Source organism: Oncorhynchus masou, chromosome 8, assembly GCF_036934945.1.
Source record: "Oncorhynchus masou masou isolate Uvic2021 chromosome 8, UVic_Omas_1.1, whole genome shotgun sequence".
NCBI lineage: Eukaryota > Metazoa > Chordata > Actinopteri > Salmoniformes > Salmonidae > Oncorhynchus > Oncorhynchus masou.
The window spans coordinates 2,000,287-2,022,054 of NC_088219.1; the positions used below are offsets into that span (position 1 = coordinate 2,000,287).

Consider the following 21,768-nt stretch of genomic DNA (forward strand, 5'->3'; position numbering starts at 1 on the left):
AACGGCAATCCCTTTGCGCGCGTCCGTGCCGTGAGCGGACAGAGCAGAGCCAGGGTGACCGCGCATTCCCGTGCCGCTCGTCCTCTGTTACGGTCAATTATACGCGGCTCATTGCAGTGATAAGAATCTATGAGGTTGTACGTGGCCATACGTGCGATCAATCAGTTGTGTTTAAATTAATGTATAGATCTCCAACAGTGCTCAAAGTTTGAGCCAAGAACAGAAGTAAAGGTTTAAAAGATGAATAAAAACAGACTACATGACTTAAATAACAAAGGATGTTTTGTTTTCATATTTAATGAGGGTAATATAAGCAATACATATGTAGTAGGCTGTAGCTTATTGGGTTCAAAGGAAAATACTCAGCACACAGAATAATAACCCCCCCCCCCCTTTAGGACGTGTTGTACACTGCAGAGTGATGCCGAAACCTAGGACTACCTGAGGCCTACCTGAACACTCCAGAGAAACGTTTAGGTGTTGAATCACTGACGAGCATCAGGCTATGACCTGTACCAGCGATATCAACAGGGTTATACCACACTGACGAACAGAGATGTTTAGCCCTAAACATTAACGATAAGTCCCAGTGTCATCTAAAAACCGATGAGGCAGTCAGAGAGTTCAACACCACAGGCAGGCAACCTAGGAGGTAGACAGGAGAGGTGTAGGGCGATGGGTTGGGCATTGCCTGAGTCATGTTGAACTGTTCAATTGCAGTAAGCAAGCTTTGGAACAGCTAAACAAATCATTCTGGAGCCTGCCGTGACTGTATAGGCCTAAATGTAACGATTGATGGGGGAAACAGCTGAAATGGGTCTTGAACCATCGAGTTGAGGTCACAGGGCAACTACACTGCCTCCTGTACCTTAATGACATGATTGAATAGTGGCCGTTTCACCCAGCACTCCGTTATGATATGATTATATGACAGGCTGTCAAAACGAGGTCACAGAGAACTGGACTAGGAGAATCACAGCTCATACACTGTGTGTGTGTGTGTGCTTTACATACTGTGTGTGTGTGTGCTTTACATACTGTGTGTGTGTGTGTGTGTGTGTGTGTGTGTGTGTGTGTGTGTGTGTGTGTGTGTGTGTGTGTGTGTGTGTGTGTGTGTGTGTGTGTGTGTGTGTGTGTGTGTGTGTGTGTGTGCTTTACATACTGTGTGTGTGTGTGTGTGCTTTACAAACTGTGTGTGTGTGTGCTTTACATACTGTGTGTGTGTGTGCTTTACATACTGTGTGTGTGTGTGCTTTACATACTGTGTGTGTGTGTGTGTGTGTGTGTGTGTGTGTGTGTGTGTGTTTTACTTACTGTGTGTGTGTGTGTGTGTGCTTTACATACTGTGTGTGAGTGTGGGTGTCTGTGTGATTTACATACTGTGTGTGTGTGTGTGCTTTACACACTGTGTGTGTGTGTGCTTTACACACTGTGTGTGTGTGTGTGTGATTTACATACTGTGTGTGTGTGTGTGTGTGTGTGCCTTACACACTGTGTGTGTGTGTGCTTTACACACTGTGTGTGTGTGTATTTATGTGTGTACGTGTGTGTGTGTCTTTATGTGTGTACGTGTGTGTGTAAGAGAGACGCATTTTACCAAGTACATTGACTGAGAACACATTATCTACATCAATGGGGAATAGTTACAAATATAATAACATCTTATTTATCATTTTTACTCTGATTAAATGTCAGGAATTGTGGAAAAACTGAGTTGAAATGTATTCGACTAAAGGGTATGTAAACTTCCAACTTCAACTGTATATACAGGGAGTACCAGTACCTGATCAATGTGGAGCTATATACAGGGAGTACCAGTACCAGATCAATGTGGAGCTATATACAGGGAGTTCCAATTTGTAAGTCGCTCTGGATAAGAGCGTCTGCTAAATGACTTAAATGTAATGTAAATGTACCAGATCAATGTGGAGCTATATACAGGGAGTACCAGATTAATGTGGGGCTATATACAGGGAGTACCAGTACCAGATCAATGTGGAGCTATATACAGGGAGTACGAGATCAATGTGGGGCTATATACAGGGAGTACCAGATCAATGTGGAGCTATATACAGGGAGTACCAGTACCAGATCAATGTGGGGCTATATACAGGGAGTACCAGATCAATGTGGAGCTATATACAGGGAGTACCAGTACCTGATCAATGTGGGGCTATATACAGGGAGTACCAGATCAATGTGGAGCTATATACAGGGAGTTCCAGATCAATGTGGAGCTATATACAGGGAGTACCAGATCAATGTGGAGCTATATACAGGGAGTACCAGATCAATGTGGGGCTATATACAGGGAGTTCCAGATCAATGTGGAGTTATATACAGGGAGTACCAGATCAATGTGGAGCTATATACAGGGAGTACCAGTACCAGATCAATGTGGAGCTATATACAGGGAGTACCAGATCAATGTGGAGCTATATACAGGGAGTACCAGTACCAGATCAATATGAAGCTATATACAGGAAGTACCAGATCAATGTGGAGCTATATACAGGGAGTACCAGTACCAGATCAATGTGGAGCTATATACAGGGAGTACCAGTACCTGATCAATGTGGGGCTATATACAGGGAGTACCAGATCAATGTGGAGCTATATACAGGGAGTACCAGATCAATGTGGAGCTATATACAGGGAGTACCAGTACCTGATCAATGTGGAGCTATATACAGGGAGTACCAGATCAATGTGGAGCTATATACAGGGAGTACCAGATCAATGTGGAGCTATATACAGGGAGTACCAGATCAATGTGGGGCTATATACAGGGAGTACCAGTACCAGATCAATGTGGAGCTATATACAGGGAGTACGAGATCAATGTGGAGCTATATACAGGGAGTACCAGTACCTGATCAATGTGGGGCTATATACAGGGAGTAGCAGATCAATGTGGAGCTATATACAGGGAGTACCAGTACCAAATCAATGTGAAGCTATATACAGGAAGTACCAGATCAATGTGGAGCTATATACAGGGAGTAAAAGTACCAGATCAATGTGGAGCTATATACAGGGAGTACCAGTAACTGATCAATGTGGGGCTATACACAGGGAGTACCAGTACCAGATCAATGTGAAGCTATATACAGGAAGTACCAGATCAATGTGGAGCTATATACAGGGAGTACCAGTATCAGATCAATGTGGAGCTATATACAGGGAGTACCAGTACCTGATCAATGTGGAGCTATATACAGGGAGTACCAGATCAATGTGGAGCTATATACAGGGAGTACCAGATCAATGTGGAGCTATATACAGGGAGTACCAGATCAATGTGGAGCTATATACTGGGAGTACCAGTACCTGATCAATGTGGAGCTATATACAGGGAGTACCAGATCAATGTGGAGCTATATACAGGGAGTACCAGATCAATGTGGAGCTATATACAGGGAGTACCAGATCAATGTGGAACTATATACAGGGAGTACCAGTACCAGATCAATGTGGGGCTATATACAGGGAGTACCAGTACCTGATCAATGTGGGGCTATATACAGGGAGTACCAGATCAATGTGGAGCTATATACTGGGAGTACCAGTACCTGATCAATGTGGAGCTATATACAGGGAGTACCAGATCAATGTGGAGCTATATACAGGGAGTACCAGATCAATGTGGGGCTATATACAGGGAGTACCAGTACCAGATCAATGTGGAGCTATATACAGGGAGTACGAGATCAATGTGGGGCTATATACAGGGAGTACCAGATCAATGTGGAGCTATATACAGGGAGTACCAGTACCAGATCAATGTGGGGCTATATACAGGGAGTACCAGATCAATGTGGAGCTATTTACAGGGAGTACCAGTACCTGATCAATGTGGGGCTATATACAGGGAGTACCAGATCAATGTGGAGCTATATACAGTGAGTTCCAGATCAATGTGGAGCTATATACAGGGAGTACCAGATCAATGTGGAGCTATATACAGGGAGTACCAGATCAATGTGGGGCTATATACAGGGAGTTCCAGATCAATGTGGAGTTATATACAGGGAGTACCAGATCAATGTGGAGCTATATACAGGGAGTACCAGTACCAGATCAATGTGGAGCTATATACAGGGAGTACCAGATCAATGTGGAGCTATATACAGGGAGTACCAGTACCAGATCAATATGAAGCTATATACAGGAAGTACCAGATCAATGTGGAGCTATATACAGGGAGTACCAGTACCAGATCAATGTGGAGCTATATACAGGGAGTACCAGTACCTGATCAATGTGGAGCTATATACAGGGAGTACCAGTACCTGATCAATGTGGAGCTATATACAGGGAGTACCAGATCAATGTGGAGCTATATACAGGGAGTACCAGATCAATGTGGAGCTATATACAGGGAGTACCAGTACCTGATCAATGTGGAGCTATATACAGGGAGTACCAGATCAATGTGGAGCTATATACAGGGAGTACCAGATCAATGTGGAGCTATATACAGGGAGTACCAGATCAATGTGGGGCTATATACAGGGAGTACCAGTACCAGATCAATGTGGAGCTATATACAGGGAGTACGAGATCAATGTGGAGCTATATACAGGGAGTACCAGTACCTGATCAATGTGGGGCTATATACAGGGAGTAGCAGATCAATGTGGAGCTATATACAGGGAGTACCAGTACCAGATCAATGTGAAGCTATATACAGGAAGTACCAGATCAATGTGGAGCTATATACATACAGGGAGTAAAAGTACCAGATCAATGTGGAGCTATATACAGGGAGTACCAGTAACTGATCAATGTGGGGCTATACACAGGGAGTACCAGTACCAGATCAATGTGAAGCTATATACAGGAAGTACCAGATCAATGTGGAGCTATATACAGGGAGTACCAGTATCAGATCAATGTGGAGCTATATACAGGGAGTACCAGTACCTGATCAATGTGGAGCTATATACAGGGAGTACCAGATCAATGTGGAGCTATATACAGGGAGTACCAGATCAATGTGGAGCTATATACAGGGAGTACCAGATCAATGTGGAGCTATATACTGGGAGTACCAGTACCTGATCAATGTGGAGCTATATACAGGGAGTACCAGTACCAGATCAATGTGGAGCTATATACAGGGAGTACCAGATCAATGTGGAGCTATATACAGGGAGTACCAGATCAATGTGGAGCTATATACAGGGAGTACCAGATCAATGTGGAGCTATATACAGGGAGTACCAGTACCAGATCAATGTGGAGCTATATACAGGAAGTACCAGTACCAGATCAATGTGGAGCTATATACAGGGAGTACCAGTACCAGATCAATGTGGAGCCATACACAGGGAGTACCAGTACCAGATCAATGTGGAGCTATACACACACTTAGATACAGTTGAAGTCGGAGGTTTAAATACACCTTAGCCGAATACATTTAAACTTAGTTTTTCACAATTCCTGACATTTAATCAGTAAAAATTCCCTATTTTAGGCCAGTTCGGATCACCACTTTATTTTAAGAATGTGAAATGTCAGAATAATAGCAGAGAGAATGATTAATTTCAGCTTTTATTTCTTTCATCACATTCCCAGTGGGTCAGAAGTTTACATACACTCAATTAGTATTTGGTAGCATTGCCTTTAAATTATTTAACTTGGGTCAAAGGTTTCAGGTAGCCTTCTACAAGCTTCCCACAATAAATTGGGTGATTTTTGGCCCATTCCTCCTGACAGAGCTGGTGTAACTGAGTCAGGTTTGTAGGCCTCCTTGCTCGCACACACTTTTTCAGTTTTGACAACAAATTTGCTATAGGATTGAGGTCAGGTCTTTGTGATGGCCACTCCAATACCTTGACTTTGTTGTCCTTAAGCCATTTACCACAACCTTGGAAGTATGTTTGGGGTCATTGTCCATTTGGAATACTAATTTATGACCAAGCTTTAACCTCCTGACTGATGTCTTGAGATGTTGCTTCAATATATCCACATAATTTTCACTACCTCATGATGCTATCTATTTTGTGAATTACACCAGTCCCTCCTGCAGCAAAGCACCCCCACAACATGATGCTGCCACCCCCATGCTTCACGGTTGGGGTGGTGTTCTTCGGCTTGCAAGCCTCCCCTTTTTCCTCCAAACATAACGATGGTCATTATGGCCAAACAGTTCTATTTTTGTTTCATCAGACCAGAGGAAATTTCTCCAAAAAGTGAGATCTTTGTCCCCATGTACAGTTGCAAACCGTAGTCTGGCTTTTTTATGGCAGTTTTGGAGCAGTGGCTTCTTCCTTGCTGAGCGGCCATTCAGGTTATGTCGATATAGGACTCGTTTTACTGTGGATATAGACATGTTTTCTCAAGCATCTTCACAAGGTGCTTTGCTGTTGTTCTGGGATTGATTTGCACTTTTCGTACCAAAGTATGCTCATCTCTTGGAAACAAAACGGGTCTCCGTCCTGAGTGGTATGATGGCTGCGTGGTCCCATGGTGTTTATACTTGAGTACTATTGTTTGTACAGATGAACGTAGTACCTTCAGGCGTTTGGAAATTGATCCCAAGGATGAACCAGACTTGTGGAGGTCTACAATTTTTTTTGGTCTGAGGTCTTGACTGATTTCTTTTGATTTTCCCACTCAAATGATGTCAATTAGCCTATTAGAAGCTTCTAAAGCCATGACATCATTTTCTGGAATTTTCCAAGCTGTTTAAAGGCACAGTCAACTTAGTGTATGTAAACTTATGACCCACTGGAATTGTGATACAGTGAATTATAAGTTAAATAATCTGTCTGTAAACAACTACTGGAAAAATTACTTGTGTCAGGCACAAAGTAGATGTCCTAACTGACTTGCCAGAACTATAGTTTGTTAACAAGACATTTGTGGAGTGGTTGAAAACGAGGTTTAATGACTCCAATCTAAGTGTATGTAAACTTCTAACTTCAACTCTATATACAGGGAGTACCAGATCAATGTGCAACTGTATACAGGGAGTACCAGAAGGGTACTGGGGGGGAGTTCTCCCTTGTGGGGACATGCTGTACACACACACACTAACGGTCAAAAGTTTGGACACACCTACTCATTCCAAGGTTTTTCTTTATTTTTACAATTTTCACATTGTAGAATAATAGTGGAGATATCAAAACTATGAAATAACACATATGGAATCATGTAGTAACCAAAAAAAAAGTGTTAAATCAAAATATATTTATATTTGATATTCTTCAAATAGCCACCCTTTGCCTTGATGACAGCTTTGCATTCTCTCAACCAGCTTTGAGGTAGTCACATGGAATGCTTCTGACCGGTACTGTTGTGAGGCTGGTTGGATGTACTGGCAAAAGCTCTAAAACAACAATGGAGGCGGTTTATGGTAGAGAAATTACCATTCAATTATTTGGCAATAGCTCTGGTGGGCATTCCTGCAGTCAGTATACAAATAGCACCTCAGAACTTGACACATCTGTGGAATTGTGTTATGACAAAACTGCACATTTTAGAGAGTCTCCTTTTATTGTCCCCAGCACAAGGTGCACCTGTGTAATGATCATGCTGTTTAATCATCTTCTTGATATGCCACACCTGTCAGGTGGATGGATTATCTTGGGCAAAGGAGAAATGCACACGAACAGGGATGTAAACACATTTGTGCAAGACATTGTTTGTGCGTATGTAAAATTTCCGGCATCTTTTATTTCAGCTCATGAAACATGGGACCAACACTTGACATGTGTGTTTATATTTTTGTTCAACGCAAAAAGTATGACATAACTGATTACATATAATATATATTACATTTAAATCAGCTACTCCCTAACCCTGACTGTGAGTCATAGCTTCCTTCCACTGCATTGTACTGTGTGTGTCCTAGCTTCCTTCCACTGCATTGTACTGTGTGTGTGTGTGTGCCTTTGAGTGTCATACAGTAGCTCCCGTCTCTACACGGGTCTACTCTATGTCTAGTCTTTACCTCTACCTACATGTACATATTACCTACCCTACTACCAACACTGCTATTACTGTCTATTATCTATCCTGTTGTCTAGTCTTTACCCCTACCTACATTATACTACCTACCCTACTACCAACACTGCTGTTACTGTCTATTATCTATCCTGTTGTCTAGTCTTTACCCCTACCTACATGTACATATTACCTACCCTACTACCAACACTGCTGTTACTGTCTATTATCTATCCTGTTGTCTAGTCTTTACCCCTACCTACATTATACTACCTACCCTACTACCAACACTGCTGTTACTGTCTATTATCTATCCTGTTGTCTAGTCTTTACCCCTACCTACATGTACATATTACCTACCCTACTACCAACACTGCTGTTACTGTCTATTATCTATCCTGTTGTCTAGTCTTTACCCCTACCTACATGTACACATTACCCCCTGTGTATATAGCCTGGGTACCGTTACCCCCTGTGTATATAACCTGGGTACCGTTTCCCCCTGTGTATATAGCCTGGGTACCGTTACCCCCTGTGTATATAGCCTGGGTACCGTTACCCCCTGTGTATATAGCCTGGGTACCGTTACCCCCTGTGTATATAGCCTGGGTACCGTTACCCCCTGTGTATATAGCCTGGGTACCGTTACCCCCTGTGTATATAGCCTGGGTACCGTTACCCCCTGTGTATATAGCCTGGGTACCGTTACCCCCTGTGTATATAGCCTGGGTACCGTTACCCCCTGTGTATATAGCCTGGGTACCGGTACCCCCTGTGCATATAACCCCGTTATTGTTATTTGTGTTACTTTTTATTTATTATTTTATTATTTAGTATTTTACTAAATAAACAAAAAATAACAATTATCTTAACTCTATTTCTTGAATTGCATTGTTGGTTTGTAAATAAGCGTTTCACAGAAAGGTCTACTACACCAGTTGTATTCAGCATTTCACAGAAAGGTCTACTACACCTGTTCTATTCAGCATTTCACAGAAAGGTCTACTACACCTGTTGTATTCAGCATTTCACAGAAAGGTCTACTACACCTGTTGTATTCAGCATTTCACAGAAAGGTCTACTACACCTGTTCTATTCAGCATTTCACAGAAAGGTCTACTACACCCGTTGTATTCGGCATTTCACAGAAAGGTCTACTACACCCGTTGTATTCGGCACACGTGACACATTCAAATTGATTTGATTCTGCTCCAGGGCAAAGTCTTCTGGTTTCCTCCCAGTTCTGTTTAATCCATTCATTTAAATTGATGACCCACATGGCGGACACAGCAGGCTAATCTAATCTGGGGTACACCACGTGCTCCCACGCTCCCAGACTACGTGTGTGTTCATATATATATATGTGTGTGTGTGTGTGTGTGTGTGTGTGTGTGTGTGTGTGTGTGTGTGTGTGTGTGTGTGTGTGTGTGTGTGTGTGTGTGTGTGTGTGTGTGTGTGTGTATTGGGAATAGGATTCCATTTGGGACACGACCTAATAGTCTCTAGCCTGCATCTGACTGCTGACCTAGGATCAGTTAGCTTGCTGGTCACAGGTCTACAGGGTAATGGGCCTGCATCTGACTGCTGACCTAGGATCAGTTAGCTTGCTGATCACTGTAAAGTAGCCTGGTCCTATTAACAATGTAAAGTAGCCTGGTCCTATATACACTGTAAAGTAGCCTGGTCCTATTAACACCATAAAGTAGCCTGGTCCTATTAACACTGTAAAGTAACCTGGTCCTATTAACACTGTAGAGTAGCCTGGTCCTATTAACACTGTAAAGTAGCCTGGTCCTATTAACACTGTAAAGTAGCCTGGTCCTATAAACACTGTAAAGTAGCCTGGTCCTATTAACACTGTAAAGTAGCCTGGTCCTATTAACACTGTAGAGTAGCCTGGTCCTATAAACACTGTAAAGTAGCCTGGTCCTATAAACACTGTAAAGTAGCCTGGTCCTATTAACACTGTAAAGTAGCCTGGTACTATAAACACTGTAAAGTAGCCCGGTCCTATAAACACTAAAGTAGCCTGGTCCTATAAACACTGTAAAGTAGCCCGGTCCTATTAACACTGTAAAGTAGCCTGGTCCTATTAACACTGTAAAGTAGCCTGGTCCTATTAACACTGTAGAGTAGCCTGGTCCTATAAACACTGTAAAGTAGCCTGGTCCTATTAACACTGTAAAGTAGCCTGGTCCTATTAACACTGTAAAGTAGCCTGGTCCTATTAACACTGTAAAGTAGCCTGGTTCAACAGACACAAAGAATCAGAGATAGGCTAGCCAGACAGGCCAGATATACTGGCTAGCCAGACAGACACAGGCAGGCTAGCCAGACAGACACAGGCAGACAGGCAGGCTAGCCAGACAGACACAGGCAGACAGGCAGGCTAAACAGACAGACAGACAAACAGGAATGCTAGCAAGCCAGACAGACAGAGACAGACTAGACTGACAGACAGGCTAGCTAGACAGACAGACAGGCTAGCTAGACAGACAGGCTAGACAGACTGGGTAGCTAACTAGACAGACAGACAGGCTGGGTAGCTAACTAGACAGACAGACAGACAGACAGGCTAGTCAGACTGGGTAGCTAACTAGACAGACAGACAGGCTAGCTAGCCAGACAGACAGACAGGCTAGCTGGCCAGACAGACAGACAGGCTAGCTGGCCAGACAGACAGGAAGGCTAGCTCACCAGCCAGACAGACAGACTAGCTGATATCGGTACAGTTACAGTTTAATAACTAATTGACGTTGAATGAAGAAGCACGTTGACCATTATGTTACATACAGTCTTTATAATGTAAAGGAACATATGGGGTGATGGGTACAACGTGAGAGTTATTTAAGACTCTCTTCAAAAAGGAGGTTTCAGACCTACTGAGACGTTCCACCTGGAAAAGGTTTCAACAGTAAACACACTTTACATTAAAACGAGAAGTTTGGTATTTTACAACTTAGTTCCATAGTGTTACCGAGATCCAACACTAGGTACAATGTTGATGATGACAGATACAGACATGATATCAAACTGAAAGCATCGAAGACAGACAACGTTAACCTTATTATCCCATGGAAAAACCCCTTTACCGTATTAACCATTAACATCTATACTAGATTATTGTTGTCTGGGACGAAGCAGACGAGATATATTCTGGTACATTTGACTTGCCTCGAGCGCTCTAAGGCCCAAACGGCTCGAGAGAGTCCAGAGAACAGTCGTAGGGAACAACACCCTTTGTGCTAGCAAGGTGAGGTCTGGGATAGATGTCACCCTTCTCTTTTCGCCTGTATCAACACAACGCAGTAACCATGGATACAGAGGGCTCTGCTACAATGCAGGATCAACTAGTTGGTCGGCTAACTTTAAATCAACAAACAGAAATATCTATTGATCTATCTATTATTTTCTGATTCGTTAAGAAAGTTAAACTGAGAGATGTTATATTATCTGAATACAGTTATTAGACCATGTACTTTTTTAAATGCATCTTTCTCAAAAAATAAAATAAAAAAGCATTTCAGAATATTTAGGGAAGTTAGTTGGCTAACTCATTGATCCTGCTTTGTAGTATACCCGGTACAACTGAGAAGTGGGTTTTGGTTTGCCAGTCATTGATGGAACACATTTGATTTGAACACAACCGGTCATGCTGTCCTCAGATCAGACATGAGTGGAGAAGAGTTTTTAGTAGAAGCGATATAGTGCACTAAAACCCTATGGACCCCTGGTCAATAGCAGTGCACTATACTGGGACTAGAGCACTATTTGGACGCGTCTACATCAAAGCCTGGCTGTTGAAAAGGTTGGGGTAGAACCGTAGTCCTTCCACGGAGTCGTCTCTACACAGGTGACCCATCTTCTCTGCTAGTAACAACCTGACAGACAGAGGGACAAAGAGACAGAGAGGATAGAGAGAGAGAGAGATTGAGACAGAAGCGTGTCACGTCATCAACCGAACAAACTACTGAATAATAAACTGTGATCATTTATAATACACTATATTTACAAAAGTATGTGGACACCCCTTCAAATTAGTGGATTCGTCTTTCAGCCACACCCGTTGCGGACAGGTGAATAAAAATCGAGCACACAGCCATGCAATCTCCATAGACAGACATTGGCAGTAGAATGGCCTTACTGAAGAGCTCAGTGACTTTCAACATGGCAGCGTCATAGAATGCCACCTTTCCAACAAGTCAGTTGGTCAAATTTCTGCCCTGCTAGAGCTGCCCCCCTGTCATCTGTAAGTGCTGTGATTGTGAAGTGGAAATGTCTCGGAGCAAAAACGGCTCAGCCACAAAGTGGTAGGCCACACAAGCTCACAGAACTGGACCACCAAGTGCTGAAGCACATAAAAATCGTCTGTCCTCGGCTGCAACACTCACTACCGAGTTCCAAACTGTTTGGTGAAGATCCTTTCCTGTTTCAGCATGACAATAAACCCGTGCACAAAGCGAGGTCCGTACAGAAATGGTTTGTTGAGATCAGTGTGGAAGAACTTGACTGGCCTGCACAGAGCCCTGACCTCAACCCCATCAAATACCTTTGGGATGAATTGGAACGGCAAATCGCCCAACATCAGTGTCAGACCTCACTAACGCTCTTGTGGCTGAATGGAAGCAAGTCCCAGCAGCAATGTTCCAACATCTAGTGGAAAGCCTTCCCAGAAGAGTGGAGGCTGTTATAGCAGCAATGTTCCTACATCTAGTGGAAAGCCTTCCCAGAAGAGTGGAGGTTGTTATAGCAGCAATGTTCCAACATCTAGTGGAAAGCCTTCCCAGAAGAGTGGAGGCTGTTATAGCAGCAATGTTCCTACATCTAGTGGAAAGCCTTCCCAGTAGAGTGGAGGCTGTTATAGCAGCAATGTTCCAACATCTAGTGGAAAGCCTTCCCAGAAGAGTGGAGGTTGTTATAGCAGCAATGTTCCAACATCTAGTGGAAAGCCTTCCCAGAAGAGTGGAGGCTGTTATAACAGCAAAGGGAGGACCAACTCCACATAACATTTTTTGAAAATGTTTTAACATTTTATTTTACCGTTATTTATTTAACTAGGCAAGTCAGGTAAGAACAATTTCTAATTTACAATGACGGCCTTGGAACAGTGGGGTTAACTGCCTGTTCAGGGGCAGAACGACAGATTTGTACCTTGTCAGCTCGGGAATTCTATCCAGCAACCTTTCGGTTACTTGTCCAACACTCTAACCACTAGGCTACCTGCCTCCCCTACACTCTAACCACTAGACTACCTGCCGCCCCTACACTCTAACCACTAGACTACCTGCCGCCTCTACACTCTAACCACTAGGCTACCTGCCTCCTCTACACTCTAACCTCTAGGCTACCTCCCGCCTCTACACTCTAACCACAAGGCTACCTGCCACCTATGATTTTGGAATGAGATGTTTGACGAACAAGTGTCCACATACTTCTGTTCACATTGTGTATTCTCAACAATAATCAGGACAGCTGTAGTTCAATTCAGTGGGGTGACAATGGGAGTTGTAGTTCTATATACAGTGGGTGACGATGGGAGTTGTAGTTCTATATACAGTGGGCGACGATGGGAGTTGTAGTTCTATATACAGTCAGGGACTAGAGAGTGAGTAGTGGTACCTACCTTTCTTTAGACAGAAGAACAGAGAGGCCGAGCAGCTTGGCAAACTCCTCAGCTGTCAGAGAGCCTTTATCAGTTACCTACGGAGAGGAGAGAGGAGAAGAGAGAGAGGTAGAGAAGAGAGAAGAGAGAGGAGAGAGGTAGAGAAGGAGAGAGAAGAGAGAGAGAAGAGAGGTAGAGAAGAGAGAAGAGAGAGAAGAGAGAGAGAGAGAGAGAGAGAGGAGAAGAGAGAAAGAAGAGAGAGAGAGGTAGAGAAGAGAGAAGAGAGAGAGAGGTAGAGAAGAGAGAGAGAAGAGAGAGGTAGAGAAGAGAGAGAGAGAGAGAGAGGTAGAGAAGAGAGAAGAGAGAGGTAGAAAAGAGAGAAGAGAGAGGTAGAGAAGAGAGAGAGAAGAGAGAGAGGTAGAGAAGAGAGAAGAGAGAGGAGAGAGAGAAAAAATACAAAGTCACCTTGTGTTTGGCTGGTCCATACAAGAGAAAACAAGTGCTGTACTACAGAGCCATGGTTACACATGTTACAGTATGTTAGTTACTATAGAGCCATGGTTACACATGTTACAGTAAGTTAGTAGTTACTATAGAGCCATGGTTACACATGTTACAGTAAGTTAGTAGTTACTATAGAGCCATGGTTACACATGTTACAGTAGTAGTACCTATAGAGCCATGGTTACACATGTTACAGTAAGTTAGTAGTTACTATAGAGCCATGGTTACACATGTTACAGTAAGTTAGTAGTTACTATAGAGCCATGGTTACACATGTTACAGTAAGTTAGTAGTTACTATAGAGCCATGGTTACACATGTTACAGTAAGTTAGTAGTTACTATAGAGCCATGGTTACACATGTTACAGTAGTAGTACCTATAGAGCCATGGTTACACGTATAAGTTAGTAGTTACTATAGAGCCATGGTTACACGTGTTTCAGTGTCCCTAAAGGTGTTGTTAGAGCTGTCCCTAAATGTGTTGTCCCTAAAAGGTGTTGTTAGAGCTGTCCCTAAAGGTGTTGTTAGAGCTGTCCCTAAAGGTGTTGTTAGAGCTGTCCCTAAATGTGTTGTCCCTAAAAGGTGTTGTTAGAGCTGTCCCTAAAGGTGTTGTTAGAGCTGTCCCTAAAGGTGTTGTTAGAGCTGTCCCTAAATGTGTTGTCCCTAAAAGGTGTTGTTAGAGCTGTCCCTAAAGGTGTTGTTAGAGCTGTCCCTAAAGGTGTTGTTAGAGCTGTCCCTAAAAGGTGTTGTTAGAGCTGTCCCTAAAAGGTGTTGTTAGAGCTGTCCCTAAAAGGTGTTGTCCCTAAAGGTGCTGTTAGAGCTGTCCCTAAAAGGTGTTGTCCCTAAAGGTGCTGTTAGAGCTGTCAGAGCTGTCCCTAAAAGGTGTTGTTAGAGCTGTCCCTAAAAGGTGATGTCCCTAAAAGGTGCTGTTAGAGCTGTCCCTAAAAGGTGCTGTTAGAGCTGTCCCTAAAAGGTGCTGTTAGAGCTGTCCCTAAAAGGTGCTGTTAGAGCTGTCCCTAAAAGGTGCTGTTAGAGCTGTCCCTAAAGGTGTTGTCCCTAAAGGTGCTGTTAGAGCTGTCCCTAAAGGTGTTGTTAGAGCTGTTAGAGCTGTCCCTAAAGGGGTTGTTAGAGCTGTCCCTAAAGGGGTTGTTAGAGCTGTCCCTAAAGGTGTTGTTAGAGCTGTCCCTAAAGGTGTCCCTAAAGGTGTTGTTAGAGCTGTCCCTAAAGGGGTTGTTAGAGCTGTCCCTAAAGGTGATGTTAGAGCTGTCCCTAAAGGTGCTGTTAGAGCTGTCAGAGCTGTCCCTAAAAGGTGTTGTTAGAGCTGTCCCTAAAGGTGCTGTTAGAGCTGTTAGAGCTGTCCCTAAAGGTGATGTTAGAGCTGTCCCTAAAGGTGCTGTTAGAGCTGTCAGAGCTGTCCCTAAAAGGTGTTGTTAGAGCTGTCCCTAAAAGGTGATGTCCCTAAAAGGTGCTGTTAGAGCTGTCCCTAAAAGGTGCTGTTAGAGCTGTCCCTAAAAGGTGCTGTTAGAGCTGTCCCTAAAAGGTGTTGTTAGAGCTGTCCCTAAAGGTGTTGTTAGAGCTGTCCCTAAAGGTGCTGTTAGAGCTGTCCCTAAAGGTGCTGTTAGAGCTGTCCCTAAAGGTGTTGTTAGAGCTGCCCTTGGACAAGTGAAGTGGAATGCAGCCCTAGGACAAGTGAACAGGAATGCAGCCCTAGGACAAGTGAAGTGGAATGCAGCCCTACGACAAGTGAAGTGGAATGCAGCCCTACGACAAGTGAAGTGGAATGCAGCACTAGGACAAGTGAAGTGGAATGCAGCCCTAGGACAAGTGAAGTGGAATGCAGCACTAGGACAAGTGAAGTGGAATGCAGCCCTAGGACAAGTGAAGTGGAATGCAGCCCTAGGACAAGTGAAGTGGAATGCAGCCCTACGACAAGTGAAGTGGAATGCAGCACTAGGACAAGTGAAGTGGAATGCAGCCCTAGGACAAGTGAAGTGGAATGCAGCACTAGGACAAGTGAAGTGGAATGCAGCCCTAGGACAAGTGAAGTGGAATGCAGCCCTAGGACAAGTGAAGTGGAATGCAGCCCTAGGACAAGTGAAGTGGAATGCAGCCCTACGACAAGTGAAGTGGAATGCAGCCCTAGGACAAGTGAAGTGGAATGCAGCACTAGGACAAGTGAAGTGGAATGCAGCCCTAGGACAAGTGAAGTGGAATGCAGCCCTAGGACAAGTGAAGTGGAATGCAGCCCTAGGACAAGTGAAGTGGAATGCAGCCCTAGGACAAGTGAAGTGGAATGCAGCCCTAGGACAAGTGAAGTGGAATGCAGCCCTAGGACAAGTGAAGTGGAATGCAGCCCTAGGACAAGTGAAGTGGAATGCAGCCCTAGGACAAGTGAAGTGGAATGCAGCCCTAGGACAAGTGAAGTGGAATGCAGCCCTACGACAAGTGAAGTGGAATGCAGCCCTAGGACAAGTGAAGTGGAATGCAGCACTAGGACAAGTGAAGTGGAATGCAGCCCTAGGACAAGTGAAGTGGAATGCAGCCCTAGGACAAGTGAAGTGGAATGCAGCCCTAGGACAAGTGAAGTGGAATGCAGCCCTAGGACAAGTGAAGTGGAATGCAGCCCTAGGACAAGTGAAGTGGAATGCAGCCCTAGGACAAGTGAAGTGGAATGCAGCCCTACGACAAGTGAAGTGGAATGCAGCCCTAGGACAAGTGAAGTGGAATGCAGCCCTAGGACAAGTGAAGTGGAATGCAGCCCTACGACAAGTGAAGTGGAATGCAGCCCTACGACAAGTGAAGTGGAATGCAGCCCTAGGACAAGTGAAGTGGAATGCAGCCCTAGGACAAGTGAAGTGGAATGCAGCCCTAGGACAAGTGAAGTGGAATGCAGCCCTAGGACAAGTGAAGTGGAATGCAGCCCTAGGACAAGTGAAGTGGAATGCAGCCCTAGGACAAGTGAAGTGGAATGCAGCCCTAGGACAAGTGAAGTGGAATGCAGCCCTACGACAAGTGAAGTGGAATGCAGCCCTAGGACAAGTGAAGTGGAATGCAGCACTAGGACAAGTGAAGTGGAATGCAGCCCTAGGACAAGTGAAGTGGAATGCAGCCCTAGGACAAGTGAAGTGGAATGCAGCCCTAGGACAAGTGAAGTGGAATGCAGCCCTAGGACAAGTGAAGTGGAATGCAGCCCTAGGACAAGTGAAGTGGAATGCAGCCCTAGGACAAGTGTAGTGGAATGCAGCCCTAGGACAAGTGAAGTGGAATGCAGCCCTAGGACAAGTGAAGTGGAATGCAGCCCTACGACAAGTGAAGTGGAATGCAGCCCTAGGACAAGTGAAGTGGAATGCAGCACTAGGACAAGTGAAGTGGAATGCAGCCCTAGGACAAGTGAAGTGGAATGCAGCCCTAGGACAAGTGAAGTGGAATGCAGCCCTAGGACAAGTGAAGTGGAATGCAGCCCTAGGACAAGTGAAGTGGAATGCAGCCCTACGACAAGTGAAGTGGAATGCAGCCCTACGACAAGTGAAGTGGAATGCAGCACTAGGACAAGTGAAAAAGGAATGCAGTGGGAAAGCCCCCAGGCCCAATTCCTCTAATGTGTCTATCACTCGCAGCACCAACTCACTGTGTCATTCTGGGTAAATGTTCTTGGTGAATAAAAGTGATTGTGATTCTTACGTTGTCCAGGGCCGAGGAGATCATCTCCTCCTCACTGTGGGACTGCAGCTGAACCACCATCACACCACTGTCAAAGATACGCAACCTGGAGAGAGAGAGAACGGAGGTAGACAGAGAGGGGACAGAGACAGAGACAGAGAGGGGACAGAGACAGAGACAGAGAGGGGACAGAGACAGAGACAGAGAGGGGACAGAGACAGAGACAGAGAGGGGAGAGAGAGAGAGAGAGGGGACAGAGAGGGGACAGAGACAGAGAGAGAGACAGAGACAGAGAGACAGAGAGGGGACAGAGAGAGAGAGGGGACAGAGAGGGGACAGAGACAAACACAGAGAGAGAGACAGAGAGAGAGAGAGGGGGCAGAGAGAGAGAGAGACAGAGAGAGAGAGGGGGCAGAGAGAGAGGGGACAGAGACAGAGACAGAGAGAGAGAACAGAGACAGAGAGACAGAGAGAGGGGACAGAGAGGGGACAGAGACAGAGACAGAGAGAAAGAGAGAGAGAGAGACAGAGAGTGGACAGAGAGGGGACAGAGACAGAGACAGAGAGAGAGAGAGGGGACAGAGACAGAGAGACAGAGAGAGGACAGAGACAGAGAGACAGAGAGACAGAGAGAGAGAGACAGAGAGAGACAGAGACAGAGACAGAGAGAGAGAGAGAGAGAGAGAGAGAGAGAGACAGAGAGAGAGGGGACAGAGACAGAGAGAGAGAGAGAGAGGGGACAGAGACAGAGAGAAAGAGAGAGAGAGAGACAGAGAGGGGACAGAGACAGAGAGACAGAGAGAGACAGAGAGACAGAGAGAGGGAGAGAGAGAGAGAGAGACGGGACGGAGGAAGAGAGAGGGAGAGAGAGAGGAGAAGAAGGGAGAGGGGGGACGGAGGGAGGGAGAGGAGAAGATAAAAAAGGTGGGAGAAATAAGGGGGTGATGGAAATGAAAAGAATGAAGTTTAACAGGGAGTTGGTAAAGCAACACAGTGAGGATGGTAGAAAACAGTTGTTCCACTACAATGGTTTTCCTGTTGCTCTAATACAGTCAGTAGGTTTTCATTTTAAGCAAGTAAGTAGAAGGACCAGGAATGAGTCCCAAACAGCACCCCATTCCCTATATAGTGCACTACTTTTGAAAACAACCCTATGGGCCCTGGTCAAAAGTAGTGCACTATATAGGAAAACAATTGGAAAGTGGCCTGGGTCTGAGTTCTCTGTTTTCTTTTGAATCTCTGGGAAGGGGCAGGAAGTGACACGGCCACAGGAAACAGCCTCCAACAACAGGAAGTCAAACAGGAAGAGCTCGGCCGATTCCTCTATGACACACACACACACACTGACCTCAGTGGTTGCTTCAGCGACTCAAACATCTTACAGGCATTCACCAAATCCTCTGGAGACAGCAGCTAGGAGAGGACGAGAAAGAAGGGAGAGAGGAGAGGACGAGATAGGAGAGGACGAGAAAGAAGGGGGAAAAGGGGAGAGAGGAGGAGAAAAAGAGAGAAGGAGTAGAGAGGAGAGGAGTAGAGAGAAGGTGAGAGGACGAGAGAGGAGAGGAGTAGAGATAAGGAAAGAGGACGAGAGAGGAGAGGAGTAGAGAGGAGAGAAGTATAGAGAATAGAGGAGTAGAGAGAAGGAGAGAGGATGAGAGAGGAGAGGAGTAGAGAGAAGGAGAGAGGATGAGAGAGGAGAGGACGAGAGAAGGAGAGAGGAGTAGAGAGAAGGAGAGAGGAGGAGAGAGGAGTAGAGAAGAGAGGAGTAGAGAAGAGAGGAGAGGAGTAGAGAGGAGAGGAGTAGAGAGGAGAGGAGTAGAGAGGAGAGGAGTAGAGAGGAGAGGAGTAGAGAGGACGAGAGAGGACGAGAGAGGACGAGAGAGGACGAGAGAGGACGAGAGAAGGAGAGAGAAGGAGAGAGAAGGAGAGAGGAGTAGAGAGAAGGAGAGAGGAGTAGAGAGAAGGAGAGAGGAGTAGAGAGGAGGAGAGAGAAGGAGAGAGAAGCGGGAAAAGAGGGGAGAGAATAATAAAGATAGGGAGGTAAGTTTCTAAAAAAGTAACACTGAACAAAAATATAAAAACGCAACAATTTCAAAGATTTTACTGAGCTACAGTTAGGAATTAATTAAATTAATTAGGCCCTAATCTATGGATTTCACACGACGTGGATCAGAAAACCAGTCAGTATCTGGTGTGGATCAGAAAACCAGTCAGTATTTGGTGTGGATCAGAAAACCAGTCAGTATCTGGTGTGGATCAGAAAACCAGTCAGTATCTGGTGAGGATCAGAAAACCAGTCAGTATCTGGTGAGGATCAGAAAACCAGTCAGTATCTGTTGAGGATCAGAAAACCAGTCAGTATCTGGTGTGGATCAGAAACCAGTCAGTATCTGGTGAGGATCAGAAAACCAGCCAGTATCTGGTGTGGATCAGAAAACCAGTCAGTATCTGGTGTGGATCAGAAAACCAGCCATTATCTGCTGAGACCTCTATTAGCCTCATGCAGCGTGACACATCTCCTTCACATAGAGTTGATCAGGCTGTTGATTGTGGCCTGTGGAATGTTGTCCCAGTCCTCTTCAAGGGCTGTGTGAAGTTGCTGGATATTTTGGCAGGAACTGGAACACAGTGTCGTACACGTCGATCCAGAGCATCCCAAACATGCTCAATGGGTGACATGTCTGGTGAGTATGCAGGCCATGGAAGAACTGGGACATTTTCAGCTTCCAGCAATTGTGTACATATCCTAGTGACATGGGGCCGTGCATTATCCTGCTGAGACATGACGTGATGGAGGAGGATGAATGGCACAACAATGGGCCTCAGGATCTCGTCACGGCATCACTGTGCATTCAAATGTGCCATTGGTAAAAATGCAATTGTGTTTGTTGTCCATAGTTTATGCCTGCCCAAACCATAACCCCACCATGGGACACACACACTGTCTGACAGTATGTTCCAATATCCCGGTACAGTTGAAACCGGAATTCATCCGTGAAGAGCACTTCTCCAGCGTGCCCAGTAGCCATCGACGGTGAGCATTTTCCCACTGAAATCGGTTGAGACACCGAACTGCAGTCAGGTCAAGACCCTGGTGAGGATGACGAGTACGCAGATGAGCTTCCCTGAGACGGTTTCGGACAGTTTGTGCAGAAATTCTTCAGTTGTGAAAACCCACAGTTTCATCAGCTGTCCTGGTGGCTGGTCTCAGACCACCCCCAACTGGGTGAAGAAGCCAGTTGTGGAGGTCATTTCGCTCTGGTGGACATTCCTGCAGTCAGCATGCCAATTGCACACTCCCTCAACTTGAGACATCTGTGGCATTGTGTTGTGTGACAAAACTACATATTTTAGAGTGGCCTTTTATTGTTCCCATCCAGGGCCTAAAATGAACACCACAACCTGCCAAAATGCAGGCAGATCTTGGCATCGGTGTCCATTCCAGCAGCCACGTTGGCAGCTGGTCAGGGCTCTACAAGTGTGAGCATTTAATTCGCATTTGTGAATAAAAAAGTCAAGTATGATCACATTTATAGTAAAATAAATGCTGCAAGTAGCTGTTTTTAAAAGTATTTCTGCCATTTTGTTTCATAGCTGGTAAATGAATCAAAAGAACTATGAATCCTATATGACCAATCCCACCACGCGCTGCAACACTGCCTGGCTGGGGGCTGTTCGCACGTGGAAGTACTGAGTGAAATAGTCATTTGTAGAAGCGCTGCGCACAAGCATAAAAATTAGCTTAAATGTACTTGAAAGGAAAGTCTACCGAAGTGAGACTTTGTGTCGTTGTATTTTTTTGGCTAAATACATCGTTTTGTTCAAGCTAGGTTGTTTTTCTATATTTGAGTTGCTAGGGAAGAGAAGGTAACGCTTGTACGTGTCAGAATCAATCTCAAAAACATGACGCGTTACCACGGTAACCTCCTGCCCTTAAAGGGGCAGGTGAACATTTGTCTCATCTTTGATATTTTGGGTAAAAGACTCCGGTCACAAACAATTAAATTAAAGAATTTACCAATATACCACATTACTTCTTCCTAGTAATA

The 21,768-nt window shown here is 44.8% G+C and overlaps 1 protein-coding gene across 1 annotated transcript in view; it reads right to left on the bottom strand.

Moving 5' to 3' along the window:
* Positions 1-11,366: 11,366 nt before the first annotated feature.
* The window catches only part of vps36 (vacuolar protein sorting 36 homolog), a 29,259-nt gene continuing 18,857 nt past the window's right edge, over positions 11,367-21,768 (bottom strand). The window contains 4 exon segments of the mRNA XM_064971307.1: positions 11,367-11,834; positions 13,577-13,653; positions 17,741-17,825; positions 19,068-19,132. Of these exon segments, the coding sequence (XP_064827379.1) occupies positions 11,735-11,834; positions 13,577-13,653; positions 17,741-17,825; positions 19,068-19,132 (327 nt within the window). The 3' untranslated portion in view covers positions 11,367-11,734.